We start from the raw sequence: 24927 nt of genomic DNA on the forward strand, positions 1-24927 counted from the left end.
CTCACAGATTTGTAAAGAAGTGTAAGAAGTATAAATGTAGTTATATTGATTAAAACCTGATAAAATAACCCCTCAAATCATATGAAAAGTACTTTTTATTTTTCAGCACAGTTCAAACAGACAACACGAGCGCAGAACAGGAGGTTATGGAGATGGAGGCAGCTACATACAAGAGAGATGTTTAACTTGTCAATAAAGTTGTTGAGATTTGTGTTGAAGGTCTGAACTCTGCTCGGTGCTCTAGAAACATCAAGGCCTTGACAAAACTGGCTGTTCGTGTGTTTCTGCTCCAGTGAAGCACAGGCGCTTGTTACCTGCCGATACAAGTTCATCCTGGGTCAGTGACAGACGAGAGGAGAATGGTGGAATGAGCCGTGGAATTTACGTTTGTGTACAAAGTTAGAAAATGATTAAAAGAATCTGAGAACAGGCCGGAGACAATAACGCGGTTTGAAGAGCCATATATTGCTACAGAAATATAGAATTATAATATTGAAACTACTACTACTAAAAACTAAACTAAAAAGTTCAAGTATTTTGTGTATATTTTGAGGTCTTATAGGGCTTCAAATGTAGTGATTTTGAAGATTTGTGTTGAATTTTGTTCAGCAGAAACAACTGAACCAATTTTTTTTTTTTTTTTTTTTTAGCTGTATTTGTATATTTTTGTTTGCTCAAACTATGAGTGTGTTAAAAAAAAACAAAAAAAAAACCTCACACTTTTCAGCAGTTCTCAAACTGTAATAAAAAATAGTCTTTACTTTTCAGTACTGTTCGAAAAGTGCAAATATTTGCTCTCAAAAGTAGTGAAGTGAAATTAAAAAGTATCCACTTTAAAATCCACTTAAGTAAAGTACAGATACCTAAAAATTGTACTTAAGTATAGTACTTTACTACTTTTACTTCCACCACTGACAATACCACAATGAAGATAAAACATGCTTTTTTTTGTAATATAATGTAATTTTCATACACAAAACAATAGTACTTCTTTATGTTACCATGAACTCTTATACTAGTTCTGATAAAGCTCAAAATGACACTAAAACCTGTATAAACCTGTGCTTCAATAAATACATGCAAAAATAGCAGAATATACTTACTTATATGTATATTTAGTTAATGAAGTTACTTCTCATATTATAACATAAAATTCCCCACCAGTAAAAAGAAAATCTTCACATGATAAATATTGACTCCAACTATTGACTAATATTGTTCCAACTATTATTCATTGAATATGCTCATATATTAATTATTGTGACAGGCCTTTCTGAAAATTGTTGTTATTTAAAGATCTGGTGCAATTAAGAGAGTCTGGAGGTGTGAAGTTAAATTTAATTAACAGAAACACACTATGCTCTAAGAAAAGTTGTATGGTCTATAGTGTTTATCCACTGATCCGAAGGTTGGCAGTTCAAATCCCGCTCTTGACATAAACATCACTGGTTGAGCGGGTTGGTGGTGTGATTCCATCTCCCACAGATGAATGCTGTCATTGTGCCCTTGGGCAAGACACTTAACCCCCTCACCCCCGAGTGTGTGTGTACACTGGTGTGTGTGAATGGGTGAGTGGTTCCTTGATGTAAAGAGCTTTGAGTGCCTTGAAGGTGCAAAACGCTTTATAAAATGTGATCTTAGGTAGGCTAATTAAACACGTTTTAAATCAATGTTTGCCTAGTTTGACTCCAGTTGTGAGTGATCATTGTTGCTGGAAATTACAATTAGTTGAGGAAATTAGTTGAAAAAGAGCATGATAAAAACAAAAAGCTGAAAATCACAGTGTTTTTCATTAACAAGGCCACATGCTGGAAGCCTCCGTCTTTATGGCAACATTCATTAAAGCCTGATTCAATAAGGGTGCATATTAACAGCCCTATTGTCACTGCAGGGGGGCTGTTGGATCAAGGTCGTTTTCCTGCTTCTGATCTGAACTTTAATGAATGTGTTATTGGTGAAACTTTACACAGGACACTGAATACAGACTTACTTTATTGCCAGTCCCTCAGGTGATATAGTACAAGCTTCAATGTGCTCAGTAAAAACATCACAGGTACCAGAGGGGGCTAGTACATTTACTGTTTACTTGAGTAACTTATTAAATAAATTGCACATTTTAAGAGTACTTTTCTAGCAGCCCAAAAAGCCCTGAAATCTCACCTGTTCAAAATTGCCTTCAAGTAACGACATCTCCTTTTTTTTACCAACTCCTTTCATTTGTGTTTTGTCTTGAACTGTGTGAAGTGTCTTTGAGTTCCATGAAAAGTGCTATGTGTTATGTATAATAATAATAATAATAATAATAATAATAATAATTACTACTACTTTTACTCCAACTTGAGTAATATCTTATTGACGTAAATGTACTCCTACTTCAGTAAAGGTTTTTGGTTACTGTTCACACTGATTATCTTGCTTTATGTTGACAATATGAAATGATTTGAACATTGTTTTTCTCCTTCAGATATGTCGTTTTTTCTCATTGTTGTGTCTATCCTTTAAATAATGCACAAAATCTGGTATTTCCAATGTTTTGTCATTCCAGTTATATTAACTCCAAATTATAAATCAAATGTTACAGTACCTTTCTCAAATACTTTTTTTACTCTTCTTCTTGAATAATTTCTTGGACCACTACTTGTTACTTCAAAATAATATTACTCAAGAAGAAGTACCATTACTCTTACTATGTACAATTTTAGGCTACTACACCCACCTATGACAGGTACCAAACTGTGTAGCAGTGCGTGAAATTCAACAGACACATGTTAAGTTGGCCTAAAGAGCCATAAATAAAACTTTATTCTCTCGATTTATTAACAAGCCACAGGACGCCCATGGCCGTCTACCACAGCACTTAAAACATCTCAATCTGGCACAGTCTACAGACGTGAGACTCATTTGAGATACCGTGAGCCGCCGACAATCTGAGGGCTCTCTTTTCTTACTTGCTTACAAAAATAAAGCAAAACGTGGTAATACTGTACCAAACTGGAGGCAGAGCAAAGGGTTAACTGTTCACAGGGAGAGGGACCATGAGCTGGGAGAGAAGCTTTAACCAAACAACTACAATGACCTATGAAAAACTTAGTGGGTTTTTGCAAAGCTGTTATAATGTACTTGGCGTTCTTTTACTGTAGAATGGCCACCATTCTGATATATAGTGTCTCTCTCTTTATCAGTCCATTCCCCACCTCTCGTTTAGTTTCAAATAACAATGAAATCATAACCATAATGATAAAAACTATAGCAGCAAAATAGTAACAGAGGAATAGAGCTAAAAGCGGATGACTCCTGGATATTGGAGGAAGGCGTGAGTTAAACAGGTCCATGGATTGGGGCCGTTGCCATTGGGGAAAAAGTTCCTCAAAGTTCATCTGCCTTCGCTGGGCACCCTCCCCATGATGGACATTACGCGATTGAAGCGTTCAAACAGCTCGAGGGCTGAGTGGCTGGGGACCTTTGGGGGGTCATGGAAGCTTTTGATCTCCGTGGAGCAGTCCAGTAACTTGGGGAGGAAGTCTGTTAACTTCTCCTGGAGGTTTGCTGCAAAAAAGGATAGAGAGACAAGGCGGTCAATGTGTGGGTGTTTTGTAACAATGAACAGGGCTTAAGCGCCCAATGAGAAAAATCAAAGGGTAAATGTTTTCAGTGTGATAGCTGGAGCGGTCTGGAAACAAGTAGTACTGTTAAACAGATTGTGAACTACAACATTTGGTTATAGTTTTTGTCAATGTCAAGCTTTTACTGACTGACTAAAACTGAATCAAATGTAACATGACTAGTGACTTTTTTTGTTAAATAAAACAATCAGTAGATTTTTTTCCTTTGCTCTTTTTTTCTACAAAATATTAAAACTAAACACAGATGAATGAAAGGAAGGAGCAAGTAGAGACTAGATCCAAGTTTCCCTTTTTGATCTCAGAGCCCCAAACCAGATCATAAACAAACTAAAAGTCCAAGGAACACGTCTTTACATGTTCCACAAAGCAATCCAATACAAATTCTTATACTTGAAATAAGGAAAAGGTCCATTTCCTGGTTCACTAAAACTATTAGGACTAAAACCATTATACAATTTGTCATTTTCTTCAACTAAAACTGAGCAAGAATTAGCTAACTGAATCTTGAGTAATCCTTTAAGTCAATATAGATTAGTGTTGAACGATTTCAATATTACGGAATAGACTCAATACTCAATACCAATTTCGATACCACAATGACACTCTTTATTTAGACAATAGAATGTGATTTTCAACATTAAATGGTAGTACTTTCTACTTTATTTTACCACGTGATCTTATATCTGTGTTGTCCCTCAGTCGTCCAGGGAGTTTCTATAGTGGTCCATGGGCGTATACTAACTAAACCTTCTTTTACCATGGTGTGTGAATGAGTGTAGCCTGAAGATGTTGAACACAATGGTAACACAATGGTACCACACCCCAGACAAATCCCGCCCACTTGTGGACTCACCTTCCATCTCCTGACCCAGGTAAGAGCACCATCGATTGCGCATATCCTCTACAGCCAGCAGGTCTCTCTCCACATCCTGCACCAGGAGCAGAGGGATACACGGGACCACCAGCTCATTCATGACCCCCAGACCTGTGCTCACGTCAGGCTCCTCTCCAGACTCAAACATGCCCGCCGCCTGCTCGTTTAGTTTCTGTGGGGAAAGATGTGAAATCATTAAAATTTTATAAGCTGCAGAAAAGCTCAAATAAATTGGACAGGAGTTTGCATATGTTCCACTGTAAATCTTTCCCTAATGGACTTGGCCATTTAGAGCATCTCTGCAGCGGTTTTAGTTCCCAATAGAAATACAGTGCTTCTTATTAACAGTCTAAACACAAGTGAGCAAAAAACTGCTAAAATGGATTTTGTTAAAATGCAATTTTTTGTTCTAATACAGACAGTTCCAGGGTCTAGTCAGTTATAGAAAGCGCTAAATTTCCCTACTGACTCCGTTGTGCTTTGCCATAAAATATGAAAAGGTAAATTCACAAATGCTGAAGCTGATCGTATCTATTTCTATTTATTATAGATTCTTTCTCCAAACCAAGGTTTAGTTTGTTGGACTGCAGATGGCGCTATCGTCCTGCCTCCACCTGTCGGAAGACAGTGCCAAAACTTGTTGCTGTGATGTGTCCGGTCAGCTGATTTAAAACCACTTAGCGTTCCGATGGCCCGCCCGTGGGGCCGCCTTTACGTTACAACTTTACAGCAATGTACGTGTATTTCTGCGTCACCCACACAAACAATCTACACATCAAATGAAAGCCACGGCATTCATATTTCTGAATATGTAAACCATTTACACCTCTAATCACCACAGTGCTGACAGGAAAGCCGTTTTTACAGAGATGTCAGCTCTAACCACTGAGCCGGTGTGGTGTGGTGTGTGTGTTCTTAGTTTCCAGTGTGTGTTTGTTTACATTTTGAAGTGTGTGTGTGTTTGTTCACTGTTTGCAGTTTGTAAATATATATTTATTTTGACCCATACCACTTGTTTTGACTATATTTTATATACAAATATACATTATATATTGTGTTTTGATAGGATATATAAATGTACAGTAATAGAGCAGCTGGGTGTGCAGATTCCTCTCAGTGTGAGTTTTCAGTAGAGCCTCACTGATGTCTGTGGGTTGAAACATTCAAAAGTTATTGGAGTTTTTCCAAACGTTCTCCAAATGTCTTCATTCGGATAGGTTTGGAGAGGCCTGGACTTACTCATGATAAAATGATTGTAAAACTCTCATTTTTATAGGTATTGACCTCAAATTTGAAATGTAAGTGGTCAACAATCTTGTCAGTTGACATATAGTGTATTTTTGTCCCCAGCTCCCTTCTGCTGCTTTCTACACCTTCATTTTCACAGAAAAATTTAGGCAAGGATGAGAAAAATGTTTTTTTTATGTATGTTCCAAAGTGTACAAATGCTCAGCAGACAAACTTACAGTGATTCTGACACCTGTGGGTAAAACTATAGGGTGTAACCTTTACAAAGACCCCAAACTTGTGCATTTACTACTGAGGGTTAAATAATGGTGATTATTTTAATTTGGAGAGGTCAGAACAAAGGCAATTTCACCAAAATGACACGGAATGTTAAGGGGTTTTAAACATCACGTGACTATTCGGAGAAAAAACGCTAGGGAACAGTCCAACCTGACAGGTATGAAAACAAACTAAATCTTGGTCTGGAAAAAGAATCTATTAAAATAAGTTAACAGAAAACCAGATGAACCTCATTGGGCTCATCATTTCTATTAGTGACAAGCACCATTACAACAAATACCTGCATTTTACAATATTAATTTTTAGCCTCAGTAATATACTCAGCCATATACGATATCTGTACTATATCTATAAATTGGATTAAATAAAATGAGTAATATAAGGATCAGTTGTTTTACCACAGCCTAAACTTGTGGGAAACACTAGAACAGGATCTCAGACTTCTGGGAATAATTTAAGAAAATATCCTTAACCAGCCTTTGCACGGCGTATCTTTCTTCTCTTTCAAAGTGAATGTTTTTTGTAATGTTCTTGGCCAAACCCTTTTCGGCGTCACAGACAAACTCACTGACCTTCCCTTTCTCACCGGAGGGAACGCGAGGGAAGCATAGAAACCTTTTTAAACAAGTTTTGAATTAGTGGCTGCGAGGCTACATTTGCAACGCATCCAAGTGCATTAGCTGTGTCAATGTTGGTAGTGTTTTCAATTAAAACAAGAGTTGAGGGTAAACAGCTGAGTGGACATAGCCGAGGTTCTGGCCCAAGCGCTTGTGCTGAGGTCCGGGGTTGGCTAAGGACAAGTCTCATGGTAATGTGTTTACACTCCGCGGCCCTCCTGCTTCCTATTCCCACTCCAATGATTACATTATAAGCACAATGCCGGGGTAAGGTTACCGAGTGCAGCGGTAGGGAGGACAGCCCAAGACCTCGAGTCTGATCAGACCAAAATACCCACAAAGCTAACCAATAATACCATAGCAAAGCCCGCAGCCTGGTCGAAGTCGAAAGAAAAGAGATCGCATCACAGCACTCAGAGGAATGTATGTGACAAAACTTTACAGCAATTCTCTGAGGGCTGTGGGGAAGCAAACCATTTGATTATTTAACACACTGCTCAAGACGACGCAGAAAATGTCCATGTTCGTTTTGCTGAGTCAGTTTGAAGTTTGAGATGGAAGGAAATAAGTTACAAAGAGAGATCACAGAGTTCAACATAAAAGCTTGCATTCAAAATCAGTCTCTGCAGGGGAGAAGCTCTGTTTGACAAGTCCTGTAATTAAAAGGCTTACGGGAACAACCCTCCCTTCTGTCATTTCACTAAGAGCTGGAGGTGAGATAGATATGTGGAAAACTGATAATACTGCCATTGTTGTGATTATTTTAGCATTCAACTTGACAGAGATTATGTTTTCGATGAGTCAAACAGTGAGTCAAACAGTGAGTCAAACAGTTTCTATAATACATTGAGAGTTTTGGAATAGATTTTTAAAAAAGGTCCTATATTACACAAACTGAACACTTATGAGCTTTAAGACATGTTATAATCTCGTTACCTCCCCAGAAACATACCTGGAATTGTGTTTTGTTTCATTCACACGTTTGAGTAACCCTTTAATATTAGTCTGTCTACATCTCCAAAACGCAAAATGCTCTGTTCCACCTTGTGATGTCATGAGATGGACAATATACCAGGCCTGAAATTATCCAAACGATTCTAGTGAAGGTGTATGGAGTTTAAAAACACAGTGGAACACTTCCTGTATTACCACAAGACATCACAAGGTGGAACAGAGTGTTTTTTTTTTTTTTATGAGAGAACTCCTAAAAGCCTAAATATGCAGGGTTTGTGTGTTAAACATGTGAATGAAATAAAACACAACACCAGGTATATTTGTGATTAGGAGAGAACATTATAACAGAGATCAGCAAGTAGAATTATATGGGCTCTTTAACCAAATAAATGTTGAAATAAGGTGACTGAAGGCTTCTAGACAGAAAATATTTAGGTTTATTTTGGGTTTTACTATGGAAAAATCAGAAACTGTGTATATATTTTTACACATTTTGATTTAATAATGCCGTCTTTGTTAGAAAAAAAAAAAAAGCATGTGTTTTACAGTCTGGAAAGTCCAGATGATTCTACAATTGTCAAAATACAATCAAGATGAGTTTAAAAGGTAGACTAGTCACTTTTATTCTGAATGTTACAAGTTCAACATTAAGGCTTTTGTTCAAGACGAGTCATTCTCTGCAGGGGTGATGCTCTGTTTGATAATCACTGTAATTAAAGACTTGTGGGAATAACCGTTCTGTCATTTACTCAGAACTACTGACTATGAGGTATTGTAAATGACCTCATAGTGTAATCTCTCTATAAGGGATATTTCTGCACTTTTGTGGTCAATTTAAAAGTCCCTTGACGCTCGGCTGAAGTATCGAATACATCCACAGACACATTTTAGCTCATTCCTGATGCATTATTAAAATATCCTCTGAATATCAATATTGAGATAATGTAAAAAAATAAAAATAAAATAAAGAGAGAGATATATTTATTTTTGTCAATATCAGAACTAAACTCACCAGCAAACACTCTCTCCGGTAATGCCCCAAGAGCTCCTCATCATGCCCCCTGTACAGTCCTTTAGTCAGAAGCTCTTTGTTGTACTGGTACGCATAGATCAAATACATCAGAGCTTCCACATAGCTGAAAAAACAAAACAATAACATTAAAATACAAAAAGCTGTGTAGGTTTAATAAAAGCCATAAGTTTCCTATTGCAGCTGCTTTATAAAATATGTGCTTGAAGTTGCTGCCCTCTGCTGGTCACATTGAGCAGCAAACACACAAATTAAAAGCAGCAGCATTTCATGGCCTGATATACAGCAGCGTTTCTCAACCAGGAGCATGGTGAATGTAAAAATAAAATGTTCTTCATATTAAATTGTATATCCTTAATAATGTTTCTGTAGGATTATTGTGACACATTTGTTAAAACCTTTGTGCACTGATCTGAAGGTTAGTGGTTCGAATCTCAATTTCTACATAATGGGATGCGATTCCAGCTCCCATAAATTAATGCTGTTGTTGTGTTCTTGGGCAAGAGACTTATCCCACCTCATCCACAATGTCTGTACACTGGTGTATGAATGTGTGTGAATGGGTGAGTGGTTCCTTGATGTGAAGTGCTTTCAGTGTCTTGAAGGTGGAAAAGCGCTATATAAAAATGAGACTATTTACCATCTACTATGGCAGTACTCTAGTAAGCTGATTAAACAAACCCCAGTGCACTGAAAGGAACAAGCACCGTTTAACTTCACATACTTAGTCTTTTGAAAAAGCTCCAATCCGATTGTCATTAGGATGGTTGTCTCACGGAAATTTCTGTAGTCCTGATGCCAGATCTAAGACGATGAAAATAAAATGTTTGTTAAATGCTCAGAGACTTTTGATGGTTGAGCACACAGAGTTTATATTTTATGCAACACAACAAAGTTAGCCTGACCTCATATTCATCCATGTTGACCTCCTCAGGCTTGATGAGGTCCAGTTTGGCACGTGCCACGTTCATAATGCTCTTACATCTGTGGAGGAAGAAGCAGGAATGTAATGTTAAGAGAGAATCTGGCATCAGCACTGGAATGGTGAGTCAGAGCCCTGGTTCCACCCTGGCCCAGAGCTTTAGCACAGCCTCATGAATCACTCTAGTGCTGAATGAACTAAGGCTGCACACAATATATCGCAATTGAATCAAAACAGCAATTTGACTTGGCGCATTCATCAAAGCACAAAGGCTGCAGTTATTTAGGTAATAGAATGCCTCTGCAAAGAACAAACAAATCCTGTCTTTTTATATCAAAATCTTACGTGTAGTTAGATCTATACAAACGCGGGATTCTTTATCAGTTCCTATTTCAGTCTATTCTCAAATGTTAAATGAAATATATTGAAGTGTTTTAATGCAACGATCATTGTTAAAGTATTGTCTGGAAAAGGGGGCAGATAACGTAAGATTACTCCTGTTTCTGCTTCTTTTCATTCATTTCTTGGGTATTTGACTTTATGACACTGTTGATCTATTTTTTATATTTTATGAGTGAAATAAAACAAATGCATAATATAATTTAAAAAAAATGTTAAAGCTCCTTGCATTATTTACAATGAACACTCTGAAGAGAATCATATTTTTTAAAACAATGCAAATCTAAGCCCAATTGCAGTACTTTTGTCTGCAATTTGTGCAAGCCTACTCTGCCCTTTATGTCACATTAACTTGTGTGTGTCATTCAAGTTTGATTTTAAAGCTGGTCACATACTAAAGGAATGCAGATATATTATACAATTTGCGAAGGATTTCGTGTTGTTTGGTTATGTTGTAAAAATAAATGAGTAAAAACATGTGAATAATCTTAAAAATATAATAATTGGAACACTAAAATTTTATATTGTGACATCCCTTCAGGCCACACACACATACATCTAATTATCTTACTCAAAATAGAGGAGATGGGAGAATCTATTTTTACGCATATGTATTGAGGCCAACAAGTGTAGTTCAGGAGTGAGTATGTAGTTACAAGCAAAAGACTTAACTACAATCAGGGGAAAAGTAGTCATCTAAACTACATCTACAATTAAAAACGATATTATACTTTACCGTGTGTGGGTGTGGAAAAAATATGAAAAAGCCATTCCTAATATGACTAATGTTAGGTCTCTGCTGCCCTCTGCTGGGAACTGCACAAATCTCAGAAAATGTTACCAACCTCTCATCAAAAGCCAGGTTCCTGTCTGCAAACTGTGTGAGAAGTGTCCTTTCCAGAATCTTCTTAGGCGCCTGGTTTTGGATAAAGTAGACGATGATGTGCTGTATTCGGTAGTCATTCTCTGGAGAAGTGTCTTCTTGAGCAAATCTCAGAAGCCGAGCGTATTCCAGCTTGATGGCCTACAAGCACAGACACACAAAGATATACATTTTTGAAATTACACACATGTTAGCAAGTATTCCCCACTGCTGTAAGAGACACAAAAAATATATTGTGTTTATTTTTAAGTAGTTTTAGTTAAAGGTCATATATTACACAAAATGGACTTTTGTGAGCTTTAAGCTGTGTTATAATGCTGTTACCTCATCAAAAACATACCTGGGGTTGTTTTGTTTCATACACACATGCTTGACTAACCCTGCATTATTAGTCTGTCTACATCTCCAAAGTTCAAAATGGTCTGATCCACCTTGTGATGTCATGAAGCTGTTTTCAAGTTAACAGCTCCTTTTACCTTTACTTCAGTAGAGATTGACAATCCCAGGGCTGAAATTATCGAACTGATTCTATTGAAAGTGTAAAAGTTTAAAAACACAGTTTGTAGTTTGAGTTTTGTGTGTATGTGTGTGTGTGTAACAAAACACTATTCCAGGTATGTTTGTGATGAGAAAACGACATTATAACATGGATCAGAAGATTGTGTAATATGTGCCCTTTAAGGTTAAGTAAAAAAAAAAAAAAAGTCAGTATTTTAGTTTAAAAATTGTTTCTAGACCGCTCACATAACAACACATAAACAGAGTGTGGGAGAGGATGAGGGTGATAGAGGTGAACAAAAGGTACCTTAAAAAAGGCCGCCTCTGGCCCATTCTTTTCATATACGCTGCTGGATTTGCCAATGGCCATAATTATACCCTGCATGTTCGGGGTCATCATAGCCTGCCCAAGAAGCAGGAACCATGTTAAACAGAACAACATGGGCATGGTAATCTACTGTTACGTGCACAACATCAAGCATACCACAGAAGGGGCATGCCAATCGCACAGCCGTCCATGCAGTAAGTTAGAGTGCCACAACAAGGGCAAAGCCTAAACAATGTGTTAGGACAGTATGGAAATACCAACACCAGAGCTGGGTACCACAGACAGCAAGAAACTCAAAAATGATCTCCAACCTTCAACCCAAAATAAAGCCACCTATATGAAGCTATACCGTAAACCCATAAATTTATAAAAGGTTTGACAAAAGCATTTTAAGTCAACTATAATTTTATGGATTTGTTAATTAAAAACCCGCACAGACCGAAACGCCCAGCTAATGTCAACCATTTAATGCAAAGATGCAGTCTGGCTTGAGGAGAGACGTTCCACACTAGACCCATGCATGAAGACTAGACTAGAGGTCAGTCCGTTGTGTGGCGTTTCAGACCTCAAACCAAGCTTGGACCCAGCTTGCAAAAGGTGTCACATATTTGAGGTGTGAAAGATCTGGAAAAGCCAGGTGAATGGGGCAACAGCGCTCTCATTCAGTGTGTCAAACAGGCACGGAGGCTGAGCAGAGTTCAGCAAAAAGCTACCTCGTCATCATATCCCCCTTCCTCTGCCTGTATGACAAAGGTTCCAACATGAGGGATGGCCACCTCTACGGTGCGCTGGCCAGGGCTCTGATCCTCTTTGACCAGGTCAGGGGAGGGGGCCGAGGGGGGGCTGGCCTCAGGCTGAAGGGAGGAGGGAGAGTGAGGAGACTGTAGAGAGAATGGAACAGGTTTAAAGAATGGATGACTGATGGAGAGGGAGAGCAGCATGTTTTAACTTCCTACTTTCCTATAGATATTTAAACTGTATTGAATATGTAGTATATTTTGTTTATTTGTTTAAAATTTACTTGACAAAATGGCTTGCTGTACGTACTGCACTGAGTAATGCCTCAGGACTCCTTTCATCCTGCTCAGCCACAGCTTTGGAAATGGCCCTCTCCGTGTCCTCCTGCAGGTGCTTTGAGTCGTTGGTCGGTGAAGGCTGCTCCATGTACTCAGGGTCTTGCTGAGTAACTACGGGAGAGAAAAGCATCAAATTATCAAAAATGTGAAATAAGAAAATATATATTTTGGAATTTGCATGATCAGGCAAAATGCTCTTGTCACAGCTACAATGCCATGTACAAAACCCACCTGCATTGTCCGGGGTGCTGGACTCGATGCTCATTGGCTGAGGGGAGGAGGAGGAGGTGGAGGTGCTGGATGCGGCCGAAGCAGCAGCAGCCGCAGCAGCTGTTGCCAGAGCCAGTTTCTCCTGCTGGGCCTTGCGGGCCTGCAGGGCATCCCACTCCATAATCTCCTTGTCAAACAACTCATTGTCCTCCTTCACATACTGTTTCAAATCTGATGGGAGTTTATCCAAACCACTTAGTATCTGACCCGTTTCTTTATCAAACTCCTCTGAAATAACCAAAAAAAATAAGAGGTGATTGGACTAGTTTAATTGTATCATGTAACAATACCATGTCAGTGTGAAATTAACCTTCTATTAGGAAGGGCTTCTTGTCATTGATGTACATGAGGCAGTAGGCACTGGCGTTGCGGTAGCCTCCAAACGAGTCCCTCACAAGCTCCTCCCAGGATGACTTGGTGACAGAGATGTCATTGTACTTCATCCAGCAGCGCTGATGGGGGTCATAGATGTACGCCCAGTAGTGGCCTGCATTGGCCTGGCCCTCATGCACAAGAACAGCATGGAGCCGGTATGGGACCTAGCACACATGATGGAAAGTAAAAAACAAAATTTCTCATGGAGTTTCTCATGTCGCAGCTAGTGTCCTTACCTGCATCATAGATTTGTCAGAGTACATTAACTCAATGGTTCTGTGAATTCTGGTAATACTGCCCTGCAGATCTGAAGACAAGAAAAACAAATATAATTAGGATTAAGTCTGCATTTGGCCAAGAGTCATGAATATAATAATAGGCAGTTAAAAATACCACAAGTGTCATTCTCCACTTCACTTCTCCATCTGTGTAAACAGCTTTCAAGCACCCTAAGCTCCTCCTCTGTGATGTGGCGCGGAGCAGGGTGCATTGGGAGATCCGGAGGTAACCGCGACTGAGTAAAGGGTTTATGAATGGGCACTCTTTGCTCCCCCCTTGTAGAGCCTGATGATGCAGCGGGACACATGTTGTCAAGTGGAGCCACAGAGTCCTGCTCCGTTGTGCTGTACAGAAAGAAGACAGGTGAACTTTTACTTTACTATTTGATGTTTACTGTACATTCTTTCCAGTTCACAATGTTTGCAATAAAAATGCAAATTGTTCATTGTAACTAGCCTTGGCTGGGGCAACTGCTGACTTGTTGCACCTCCAGGGGCAGCAGAGGAGTCAATGTCATCCACAGGGGAGGTGCACACGGGCTTACTGGAGGCAAACTCCATGGCGTACTGGAGAACATCTGCCAGAGGAAACCTCTTGGGGCCAGAGCCATAACTCAGATACCTTTAACAAGAAAAGAAATGAAAGAGACCAGTGACTCAAAGGACACAGTACAGGGTGAGATGTGAAGAACTACTAGTACCTCTCTAGTCGTTGTTGGAGTAATGTAAGGTGCTCCTTCAGCCTTCTGATCTCCTCCCTCTTGATCCTGGTTATGTCCCTATTCCTGTCCATATATCTATAGAGCAAAAGTACATCTGTTATTTAACCCTCACTTGGGACAGTCCAGTTTTGGAGGAAGTGAAAAAGCACACACCTATCCATGTACAGCATAGAGGGAAACTCGAGTTTGTTATGAATCTTCTCCGGACGACCCAGAGCCTGGTTGAACTCAAATCTGGAGAGTTCAAATGTCAACACTGGTGGGAGTTCTGTGAACCAGTGCTAGAAAGCAAATGGTGAGGTAAAAAAAAACGTTTTACCACATTAAATAGGATTTAATATATGGAACAACATTATTATTAGACAAATAATACATTTTCACTGCCCATGTTTAAAGATCCCACATTTATTTTGAGCTTAAAACAATTCATTTTATGTGCACATTTTCATGTCCTTTTCTACCCCTTTTTTACTGACCTCTTGTCCAGATCGGGCTGAGTTCTCTGCTGAGTGGAGCGACTCAATCTCCCCCTCGATCATGGCAGCCTCCAGACACTCGTGAAGGTCCTTGAACCCATTCACCTGCAGAGGGTACTGCCCAAACATCTCCGTGTTCTCAAACTTTTTACCTGAGAAATCAATGCACACAGATGGGGTCAAACTAACAGAATAGCACTTGAAGAAAACAGAGACCCACTGTGCAAGGCTAAAAATGGTACATTTATATAGTACTTTTCCACCTTCAAGCCACTCAAAGCACTTTACATCAAGGAAATATTCATACACCAGTGTGCGCAGACATTGCTGGAATTGCACCGCCAACCTGTGGGCCAGTGGATCTGACAGCTCTAACAAATTATATTTATGTTGAGAGCGGGATTTGAATTGCCAACCTTCGGATCAGGGGACAAACACTCTACCAACTGCGCTAGTGCCGTTGGCTAGACCCAATGGGCAAGGCTAAAACAGAGCCCTGCAATAATTAAATCCATTTCACACTTATTTGCTTTTGACTTGTTCAGCAGTCACTCACACATTATGATGATTTAAACAACTGCCGAGAATCTCCCCACAGTGAAGCAGAGGGAGATGCTAGCGGACATGCAGATGAGGCATTAAGGTCATTTTATGAGTAGCAGAGTCCACTGGCCCAGCTTTGTGTGGCTCTGGGCCAGTATTGTCATGCATAATAAGCACAATGTCAATCAGCCGTCAAGGTCTTCTACAATCAATGCACCCACCCTGCTCGTTTACATGGACCACATCTCATTAAGGCAAGGTCACCTTTCATTACTCGGGGCAAAGACTTGCATTCCCGCTACTGCAATCAGAACGTGCCAGCCCTCCTTCCCTTTGTTATGTCTTGTAGTCTTTATGGTTTGTGATTAAACATATCATCTCACCTTCGAGGACACCAACAGCAAGGAAACGTCCATAGAACAGCTCCACCATTGGGTTCTTCGGCTTCTCACCCTCCCTGACATAGTTTTAAGGATTTATTTTAATAAACATAAACACAATATGTACAAGAAACAAGAACATTACAAATATGCATGCCAAAGTAAACATTTTTTGCGTACCGGTCTTCTTCAGCCTTCATCTGAAATGCATCTTCAAGCCAGTCCAACAACTTGTGGGTAAACTCACTCACATCCTGCTAATGATAAAAACAAAGAATACTTTTTAAATGACTAGACTCTCTCTCTTGCTTTTTATTAGGACAGTTATATGGATTTTGAAGCTAATACAATATCTATTACTTTACTTTCTCCCTCAGTTGTCTCGCTGCTCATCCAAGTGGCTTCTTCAGTTCTGGTCAGACTGAAGAAGCGGGTTGGATGAGCAGTGAAAAGTCTTCAACCAAAAAATGTTTTGACCAGTTGACAGAATGGATTTTTTCTTTTACTATAGTATTTGCCAATACCAATATCTTAAAATCCATACCAATGCTCAAGTCAAGTTCAAATTACAAATTAACTTCTCTCTCTCTCATATATATATATATATATATATATATATATATATATATATATATATATATATATATATATATATATATATATATATATATATATATATATATATATATATATATATATATATATATATGTATGTATGTATGTGCGTGGGGGTGTGTGTGGGTGTGTGTATATACATACCCACACACACACACACACATTCACAAACATCACCCATCCCTACACTTGTCTGACAGTGCCATCATCTGCTAACTACACTGATCTTAGGATTTGAGGTAGTTGGTCTTGACAAAGGAAATTGCTGAACTTCAAAGGAAAACTGCAGATCCTGGAGCCACTCTCAAGAAGACATCAATGGTGTCTTGTGATTCAGTTCAATGTCTATCTGATCGGCTTAATACACAGAGGAGTGACATGACTGATGAGAACAGAGGCCATACGAGGTGACCCAAGCTGCCCCCTGTAGACGCGGGCTCAGTGCTTCTGCTTATGTAAGGACAAGATCAGTGCACTTGACAGATGGAACTTACATTATAGGACATGTATGCACCACAGCTAATTCCTGGTCAATATTATTTGAGCAAGTTCAAAGAGGCTAAGAAGGGTGGACGGATTACTAGTGGAACGTTAGAGGGGTTAAGCGTTCTTGAAAGGTTACAAAGTAGAGGGATCAGAGCAGTAGAGACAGACAGCAGAAGAACAAAAGAGAGACAAGAATGACGAAAACAACTGTGGCCACACTCTGGTTTTGTGGATACACATACACTACCAGTCCAAAGTTTGGACACACCATCTCGTAAAAAAAAATGTTCTTGGTTTTTACTACTTTCTACATTTTAGAAGAAGACCTCAGTTATTTAGTGTTTTTTATTTGCTACATAATTCCATGCATCTTACTTCATATATTTCATGTCTTCTGTATGTATATAAAATGTTAAAAGTATTACAAATAAATACATAAAAAACATTGAATGAGAGGGTGTGTCCAAACCTTTGACTGGTAGTGTATGCTGGGGCTGTATGCTTTTTGAACTCATTACATAGATTTATATTCATTTCTTGGAGACTGTTCCACAGTCACTACATGCCAAACCATAATCTTAACCTATTAGATCACGTATCTGAATTTGAGACCATGTTGTTAATTTAATAATAAAAGGATTTTTGTCATAGCAACCAGATAATTGTCTCCATACAGGAAATGGCTCCAAGATGTGCATGCGTATGCAGATTTTGGTCACCACAATGTGATGGGATAGCTGCAAAAGCTAAAAAAACAAAACATTCAATTAAATGCAAAAAGTGAATTGCCTTACCTGCTGCAGCTCACTGGACTTAAAAGCATCTTTCAGGATTTCCACAGCCCGTGAAGGATCCACATATTTTCTCTTAGAGCCAACCATTAGAGAGAAGAGGTGTCTCAACTCTTGCATGAAAGGTAAATTTCTGTGTTCCTTAAAAAAAGAGACACAGCAGCTTCAAAACTGTGAAATTAGATACATTTCACCAATACAATCAATCATTCAACAACTTTATTAATCCCAAAGGGCAATTCAGTTGCCAGATCTGAGATCATGTACAAACCATAAATAAAATATGATGCAAACACACTTTTGTGCATGAATGTTTAACAATAAGGGACATGTATCAAGGTCACTGGTTCCTCCTAAAACTCTCACCTTCTGGTTGCGAGGCAGGTCTTGAACTCTGGCTGGAGGAGAGTACTGGAGCACAAGCCTTTGGAACTCCAATAAGTTGAACAAAGACTTTGGGGAAAAAAATGAAAACATAAAATTAGACTAAATATTGTAGTGAAGTCTACCACAAGGCGCTGTACCTGATTCTTACAGTCTTAAAAAGCATGAAAAACAGAACTAGTTCATTTTAAACTGTTTGGAGAATCATTCCTCACTTTGATTATGATAATAATAATAATAATAATAATAATAGTAATACTAATGCTAATACTAACACCAATACTACTACTACTACTACTACTACTACTACTACTACTACTAATAATAATAATAATAATAATAATAATAATGCTTTACACTTGTAACACACTTTACAGGCTCATCAAAGCCGCTACACTGTAGTCATTATTTATTCAGTCCAGACTTGGTGGTGGTATGCTACTATTGTATCATTCACGCACCACACCACTTTCATACTACGCAACGCGAGTGAAGTGTCTTGCCTAAGGACACAACAACAGAACTTGGTTCACGCAGGAACAGTGGCTCAGTGAGAGCTGTGCTCCCCCAACCCAAAGGTCAGAGGAGGACAGCTCTGACCACAGAGCCACTGTTGCCCACATTATTCACCATAAATAGTTATATGAACATTTCACAACTGTTAGAGGCTAGAGCGAAGTTTTGCCCCCATGGTGGCAACAACTAGCATGCTAACAGTACTACTTCCCAGTTCACTGATGCTAAAAACGTTTTTTAATTTAATGCCGAAAGCAGACAGCCTAGTCATTCTGACGCTGAGATGTGTTACAATATATCTGTACTACGTCAAAACCTGATTTTTATTTATTACATGAAAAAAATTGGGTATAGCACTTAAACTAATGTGAGATCAAAATTATATAAAGTAGTTATATCTGTTTCCAACAACAAGCACATATGCAACACACTGCTACTATGGTGGAATGTTGTTTACTTGAATCTAGCACAGCATGATGAGTTTGAACCTATGCCTATTTCTCATGGGGTGGGGTTATATTACACACAGAAGGCAGACACCATGTGATTCTGTATCCAGTGCTCATCTGTCATATTTGTGCAGCAGTCGATTAGTTTAAAAAGTGTTGTGCCTTTTTTACTGTCTTAAAAATATGAAAAAAATTGTTTAGTTTTAAAAGGTTTGCAGCTGTTCAATATATCACTTTTCATTGCTTTCATAATGCATTTCACAACACAACACAATAGGGTGTGACCATCACAGTAATGCTAACAAGAACTAGCATGCTAACAGCACACTTCCTGGTTTGTGGTGCTGAAACAGTTTTATAATAAGACACACAGAGCACACAGTCTTATTTTGACCCTGGGAGCAGCTTTTGCAATATATATGTACTGGGGCAAAACCAATTTAAATGCATTACTTTATTACTAACTTTAAGGCAAATGTAAGAAGACATGACAGATTTGATTGACAGAAAGAGTCTCACCTGTATAACTGCACTGAACCAGCAGGTATTGCCAACATTTTTCAGGCCCACGGGACAGTTGTCTATCCTCTTCCTGTCGTGCGGATTTGGAGAATCGCTCCATACCTCTGTGTGGGTGCGCTTCAGACTTGCCTTGTTTTCTGCAATGCTGGCTTCTAAAACTCTGAAAAACACATACAAAAGCATGCCATTACTACTATTTGCCCTGTGTCACATGCACATAGAGATAGATACACTGTGAAAGGTACATTGTGAAGACTACACTCTGACGAGTACACTGAAGAGCTGGTTAGGCAAGTAAAATATTAGGTTAATTGAAACTCACCTGCTAATGGCCTGCTCCTCGTCTGTGATGCCCGTCTCCCTGAATGCCCGGTTTGATTCCTCCAGGCTGAGCGCAATTGCCCTCTGGAGGTCATCTTTGTCATCCCCAGTGAGATCTATCACATCTACACAAACATAAGATAAATGTGTTACCATAGGGCCGTTCACACTTGTGCTTTTATAGTCCAGGATTCAATTGTACATTTGGCTTCAAACTGGGCTAAAAAGCCAAATGTAGACTTGGTTTGGTCCTGTTCTAGGCTTGGTTTAGTCCTGGTCTAGTTGAGATTTAGTTCTGAGTTGAGTTCCAGTTAAGTCACAACTCTACAAGTGTGAACTTTGTATTTGGTTTGTAGAAGAACTGGTATTCATTAAGGATTCAACAATACAGTTTTCTTACAATTCAATACAGATCTTCATACATGGGTTACAATATCAAGTTCTATGAATTTTAAGTCTTCAAAAGAATAAATAAAATGTTCAGTCTTATTTTTATTGCAATTATCAAAAACATAATATTTCAATTATACAATAATGTTTTTTTGTTTTTTTTTGCAATGCCAGCTTCTAAAACTCTGAAAAGACGTAAAGCACACCATCCACATTATTACTAATCTATTTAGTTCAATTATACTATATCTTGATGGTTCAACTATAGCAAGTTAGGCCTTTTCTACCGGCATCTGCAAAGTATGCAATGCACTGAACTACAAACATGTTTTGAATTGTGAGGGTCGTATTGAACAATTTGATAATAAGTATATATTCTAATGAGTACGGTTGCACCCGTAGCATTCATATAAGTATTGTAGTTTGTTTTCGCTGCGTACTTGTGTCTGCTTGGCTTCCCACGCTGATGTATCTGTCACCAGGCACTTGAGACGTCTGATAGTAGGTCGTCTCATCTTGTTGCTGAGGAACTTTGGCGTTCTTCTCTGTTAGAAAAGCAACGGCCTCCGCAAGGTCTCCATTGCTTGCCTGCAACATTTTCATTGGTTATGTTTACAACAGCCTCCTGCACCATTTTAAAGTTGTAATAGCAGTGAAATGTGTTGCATACATAAAGTGGGGGAAAGGTTGACAAAAGCATACCAAGATAATAATTGATAATAAAACTAGATACTTATTTAAATAATGAAAGAAATCAAAAAGGAAAAATTTAATCTAATCTGAATATTTTTAGAAGTTTCGACTAGGCCTGTCACAATAACAAATTTTGAAGCACGATATATTGCACCAGAGAAATATCACCATAAACGATAATACTGAAACTACTTTATGCTACTGACACAAAGCAGGATAATCCTAGTAAACCAATTTAAAAATAGAGAGTAACATGAAAAGGCTTGAGTTGCTCACATTTTATCGTATTACAACAAAAATAACAAAAATCTCCCCATTATTGCAAAGACAATGTACACCTGATTAATAGAGTCCAAAAATATATTGTTCTAGTTTTCATGTATTGAGCGATAAGTCAGTATAGTAATTATCGTGACAGGCCTAGTCTTGACCTATATCAGAGCTGCTATAAGATGACATAGAAATATTAAAGAAACAACTATTAATATGTGTAAAAGAAAAGGTTTTTATTATCACTGAGGTATCAAATTGGTATGGGTGTATCAAACCTTTTTTTATTATGATGAAATCACTAATTGCAAATCTATTGCCATTTAAATTGTCATTATACTATTCTAGCATACCTGAAGAGCTTGTTGAAGCAACTGAACGTCTGTAGTGCCTGTAACTTCTCTCAACTGGTTTAGTAGCGTCTGTTGATGCTGTTGAAAGACAGTAAAATTCAGCCTACATTTTAAAAGCACTCTTAAGGATTTTGATAAATATTTACATAGTTTAAGGGAAGATTTAAGGACTTCTGTTCTTTTTGACATGCAGTTTTAAAAGTTACTATTCACATCAAAGTCTTCCCTAAACGCCTAAAGGTAAATAGAACTCCAAAGCTGAAACATAGTTATTACTTGTCAGTTCCTGGAATCACATAAAACTGTGTTTGTACAAAATATGCCAAAGCCAGATGCCCTAAAGCTGGCCTCACACCCCACTTAACCTGCAATGTATACCTTGAATAAAGCTCTATAAATAATGACCTGAAGAAGAGCACTTAGTGTCAGTGTCCAAACCAGAAGTCTAAGGCAAACCTCAGCTTCCACAGGTGCACTGGGCAACACACAAGTTCAGTTCAAAACAGGATCTTTGCTCTTCCGCTAGTAATTTTTTTTCTATGAACAATGACTCAATTTGTTTGAATGTGGTTGCTAAAGTAACTGCACATAAAGCAGTGAAAGTCACGCCTAGAAATGTGGCATGTTAAGCTGTATTCAATTAAGTATAATTTTATGGCATTAAAAGAGGAATCTTTGTAATCTGTTTAGAAACCGTTCAGTTTTGTACTAAGTTACAGACTGTTACCTAATTCATTCCTTAACATTCCTCATAGGTCGCATGGAAGTCTAATGCATTTACTTACAGTGAAAAGATACCTATTCTATTGTAATCATCATTGTAAGGCTGAGCAAATACTATATTATCTGAATTTAGTTGCCACTGCAGGGGCAGACTACAGAAGAGGAAAAACAGTTCTCTGCAGCAGACTGCACAACTGTATGCCACCAGGATACACAGGACTTCTCATCCTCATGTGACCAGCCTGCTTTAGTGGTTTGTCATAGTGGTCATCCGCTTGTGAATAACACCGCTGCATTCTCTGCAAGGCCAGTGTGGGGCAGGTTACAGACAGGGGCCTTCCAAGTGCATTACAGCTATCAGGTTCTGGCACAGTTTTGGTATGCGCGTTTAAAGGAGTTGCAAAAGGAACACAGACACATAGACAGGATTAGGCGTTGTTTGAATTTGACCTCATGTGACTATATGCAAGTTATTACATGCACACGCTACACCTTGTTACTGTTCTAAGAACGGCCAAGTCATAAAATATTGAACACCAATTATAATCACAGCTCACTTATCTTCATAAAATTTGTTCTTGTTCATCAATGTGGGATACTAAAATATTTACCTCTACTTAAATATTATAAATACTACTTTTTATGTAATGATGGTTTAATGTGTTGCATTTTGGGGCAAGGCCTATCACTTGTCCAGTTTTTGTATAGTGTTGGCTGGCTTGTCCTACTTTTGTTTTACTTTTTATTGCTTTTATGTCTGTATTTTTATTAAAGCATGTTTTAGTTAGTTTAAAAATTAGATTAAACACATATCACAACACATGTACCGGGTTTGAAATTCCTTTTATGTAATACAAAATATGCATTTAAAGTTCTACTTGCAGAGTTCTCATAAGTGCTAATAACACCCCTATAAATGAAACCTAAGTTGAGCATCTCTGTGTTATGAAACACCCTACACTAGAGCAGCGGGGGCTCGGTGTGCCTCTACATTTCCCGCTGGTCATGCTTTGTAAACAAAGATCACGTATTGCTTTACTAAGACAGACACCACCTGATCACAACAATCACACCATCTATTCAAACATGACGAGTCTGGGCCACGATCAGAAACCACAATAACAACAAACATGAGCTATTATAGCCTCGTGTTTTAAGTGAAACAAAACTTAAACCCGATTTCTGTTGGCCTTGTTTATTTCTATTGACGACACTGTTAAGCTAGCTAACGTTAGCTAACTAAAATAAAGCGTGTTTTTCACATGTGACACAGTGCGATCCATTCATAAAGATGCACGTTTGCATTCACTTGGAAAATACATATGTTAAGCTGAACTTCCATTCCGCGCAGAGTTGAGCTAACATTCCTGAGCATCTTGCAAAACATTGGATAACGGAGTGCTATACACTGGGATAACATCGAAGCTAATCTTGACAATGTAGACGTTTCCCAAATGATTTATTAGTTGGTTTTTCATATTTCCTTGGGTTGGGTAATAATCTGACATGCGGGTTAAGTAACGCCCAAAGGATACTGCATAACTAACTCGGTACGCAGTTTGCGCCCCAGTTAGCATCACTTTAGCTAAAGTTAGCCATAAGTTAGCCTGTGCGCTTACCTTCTGAGAATGCTGCTGGAGGACATTCTGCTCCACGGTCATGGCCGGTTCACGGAATAGTTGTATTCAAGAATGAATGTAGTAAACGCACGACAAACTTGAGAGAATCAAGAAGGAATGCGCTGCTATGATGTCCCCTCCTTCATGAGAAACATTACGGACGCCATGGCAGAGAGAGTGGCGCAGGTTGAAAGCATGAAAACACTGTGCTCTGGGGCTGGCATCTGTGCTCGATCACTCAGGTCTGTTTCAACTCCATTTACGTCAACATCCATGCGCGCTTCTGCTGTGCGTTTACTTCATCAATCTATAATAAGATTTTATTATACTTTCAGGCTTTACTTCTGCTTGAAAAAAAAAGTTAAATAAAATGAGTTATTCATATTTAAGTGATTAATATTGTGTAATTAATCCCAGCTGCATTTATATTTTTGATAAGCTTTTCATTATATTATCCTTTAGGTTTCTGCATTTAGTTGTTTGTTTGTAATACTGTTATTTCTGTAATAGCCTAATGCTTTTTCCATTGCATTTTTTCCACATTTCCAGACTAAACATTCATGCACGAACACATTCATTATTATGCATCACTGACCTTCACTAAAGTTTTAAATGGTTTAGTAAGTGGTCTGTGGTTTGGCAGTTTCATGTCCCGCTTTTGCCATTTAGACCATTTTAAAGGAGTTTTAAACATTATTACTTTGCATGATATGCATGGCATTATATTTATCCAATGGCATTATATTTATCAAGTGATATCATCAAGCAAAGGTACAGGTAAGATCTATGCAGAGGTGAGCACACACACACACACACACACACACGCACCCCCCCCCCACACACACACACACGCACACACGCACACACACCCCCACCCACCCACCCACACACACACACACACACAACCCACCCACCCCCCCACACTCCATGTATTTTAAGGTGTTTTTGAGCAATAAAAACAGCTGTAATTAAATAAATGCATGGTAGATATGTTAGTGCTACACTGTGGAACATATCCAG

General features: G+C 38.5%; 1 protein-coding gene across 4 annotated transcripts; it reads right to left on the reverse strand.

The window, feature by feature from the left end:
* Positions 1-2768: 2768 nt before the first annotated feature.
* usp25 (ubiquitin specific peptidase 25) lies at positions 2769-24157 on the reverse strand. Of its 4 annotated transcripts, none has more exons than XM_033979095.2 (26): positions 23908-24131; positions 21566-21643; positions 20690-20837; positions 19861-19984; positions 19536-19698; positions 18034-18120; positions 17671-17808; positions 15956-16029; positions 15779-15852; positions 14853-15004; positions 14530-14657; positions 14356-14451; positions 14112-14276; positions 13770-13999; positions 13613-13683; positions 13312-13540; positions 12963-13229; positions 12703-12842; positions 12369-12536; positions 11635-11730; positions 10792-10970; positions 9531-9609; positions 9350-9429; positions 8608-8731; positions 4477-4669; positions 2769-3546 (listed from the first exon to the last, which is right to left on the reverse strand). In XM_033979095.2, the coding sequence occupies exons 1-26, from the start codon at positions 23947-23949 to the stop codon at positions 3374-3376; spliced, it is 3498 nt and encodes a 1165-aa protein (XP_033834986.1). In that variant the 5' UTR covers positions 23950-24131; the 3' UTR covers positions 2769-3373. The 4 variants fall into 4 exon arrangements, with proteins under 4 accessions (XP_033834986.1, XP_033834985.1, XP_033834987.1 ...); XM_033979094.2 differs by having other exon boundaries at positions 15956-16032; positions 23908-24130; XM_033979096.2 differs by lacking the exon at positions 11635-11730 and having other exon boundaries at positions 15956-16032; positions 23908-24138.
* Positions 24158-24927: the final 770 nt, after the last annotated feature.

The sequence above is a fragment of the Periophthalmus magnuspinnatus genome, chromosome 14 (genome assembly GCF_009829125.3).
Source record: "Periophthalmus magnuspinnatus isolate fPerMag1 chromosome 14, fPerMag1.2.pri, whole genome shotgun sequence".
Classification (NCBI taxonomy): domain Eukaryota; kingdom Metazoa; phylum Chordata; class Actinopteri; order Gobiiformes; family Gobiidae; genus Periophthalmus; species Periophthalmus magnuspinnatus.

What these genes read in the sequence shown, in the direction of transcription:
- usp25 (XM_033979094.2), bottom strand. Translation starts at nt 23,949, where the DNA reads ATGACCGTGGAGCAGAATGTCCTCCAGCAGCATTCTCAGAAG. An exon ending in GGTTCAGTGCAGTTATACAG is followed by an intron (nt 18,121 to 19,535) that starts GTGAGACTCTTT and finishes TTTTCCCCAAAG; the next exon opens with TCTTTGTTCAACTTATTGGA. An exon ending in CTGAGGCATTACTCAGTGCA is followed by an intron (nt 12,537 to 12,702) that starts GTACGTACAGCA and finishes TTCTCTCTACAG; the next exon opens with TCTCCTCACTCTCCCTCCTC.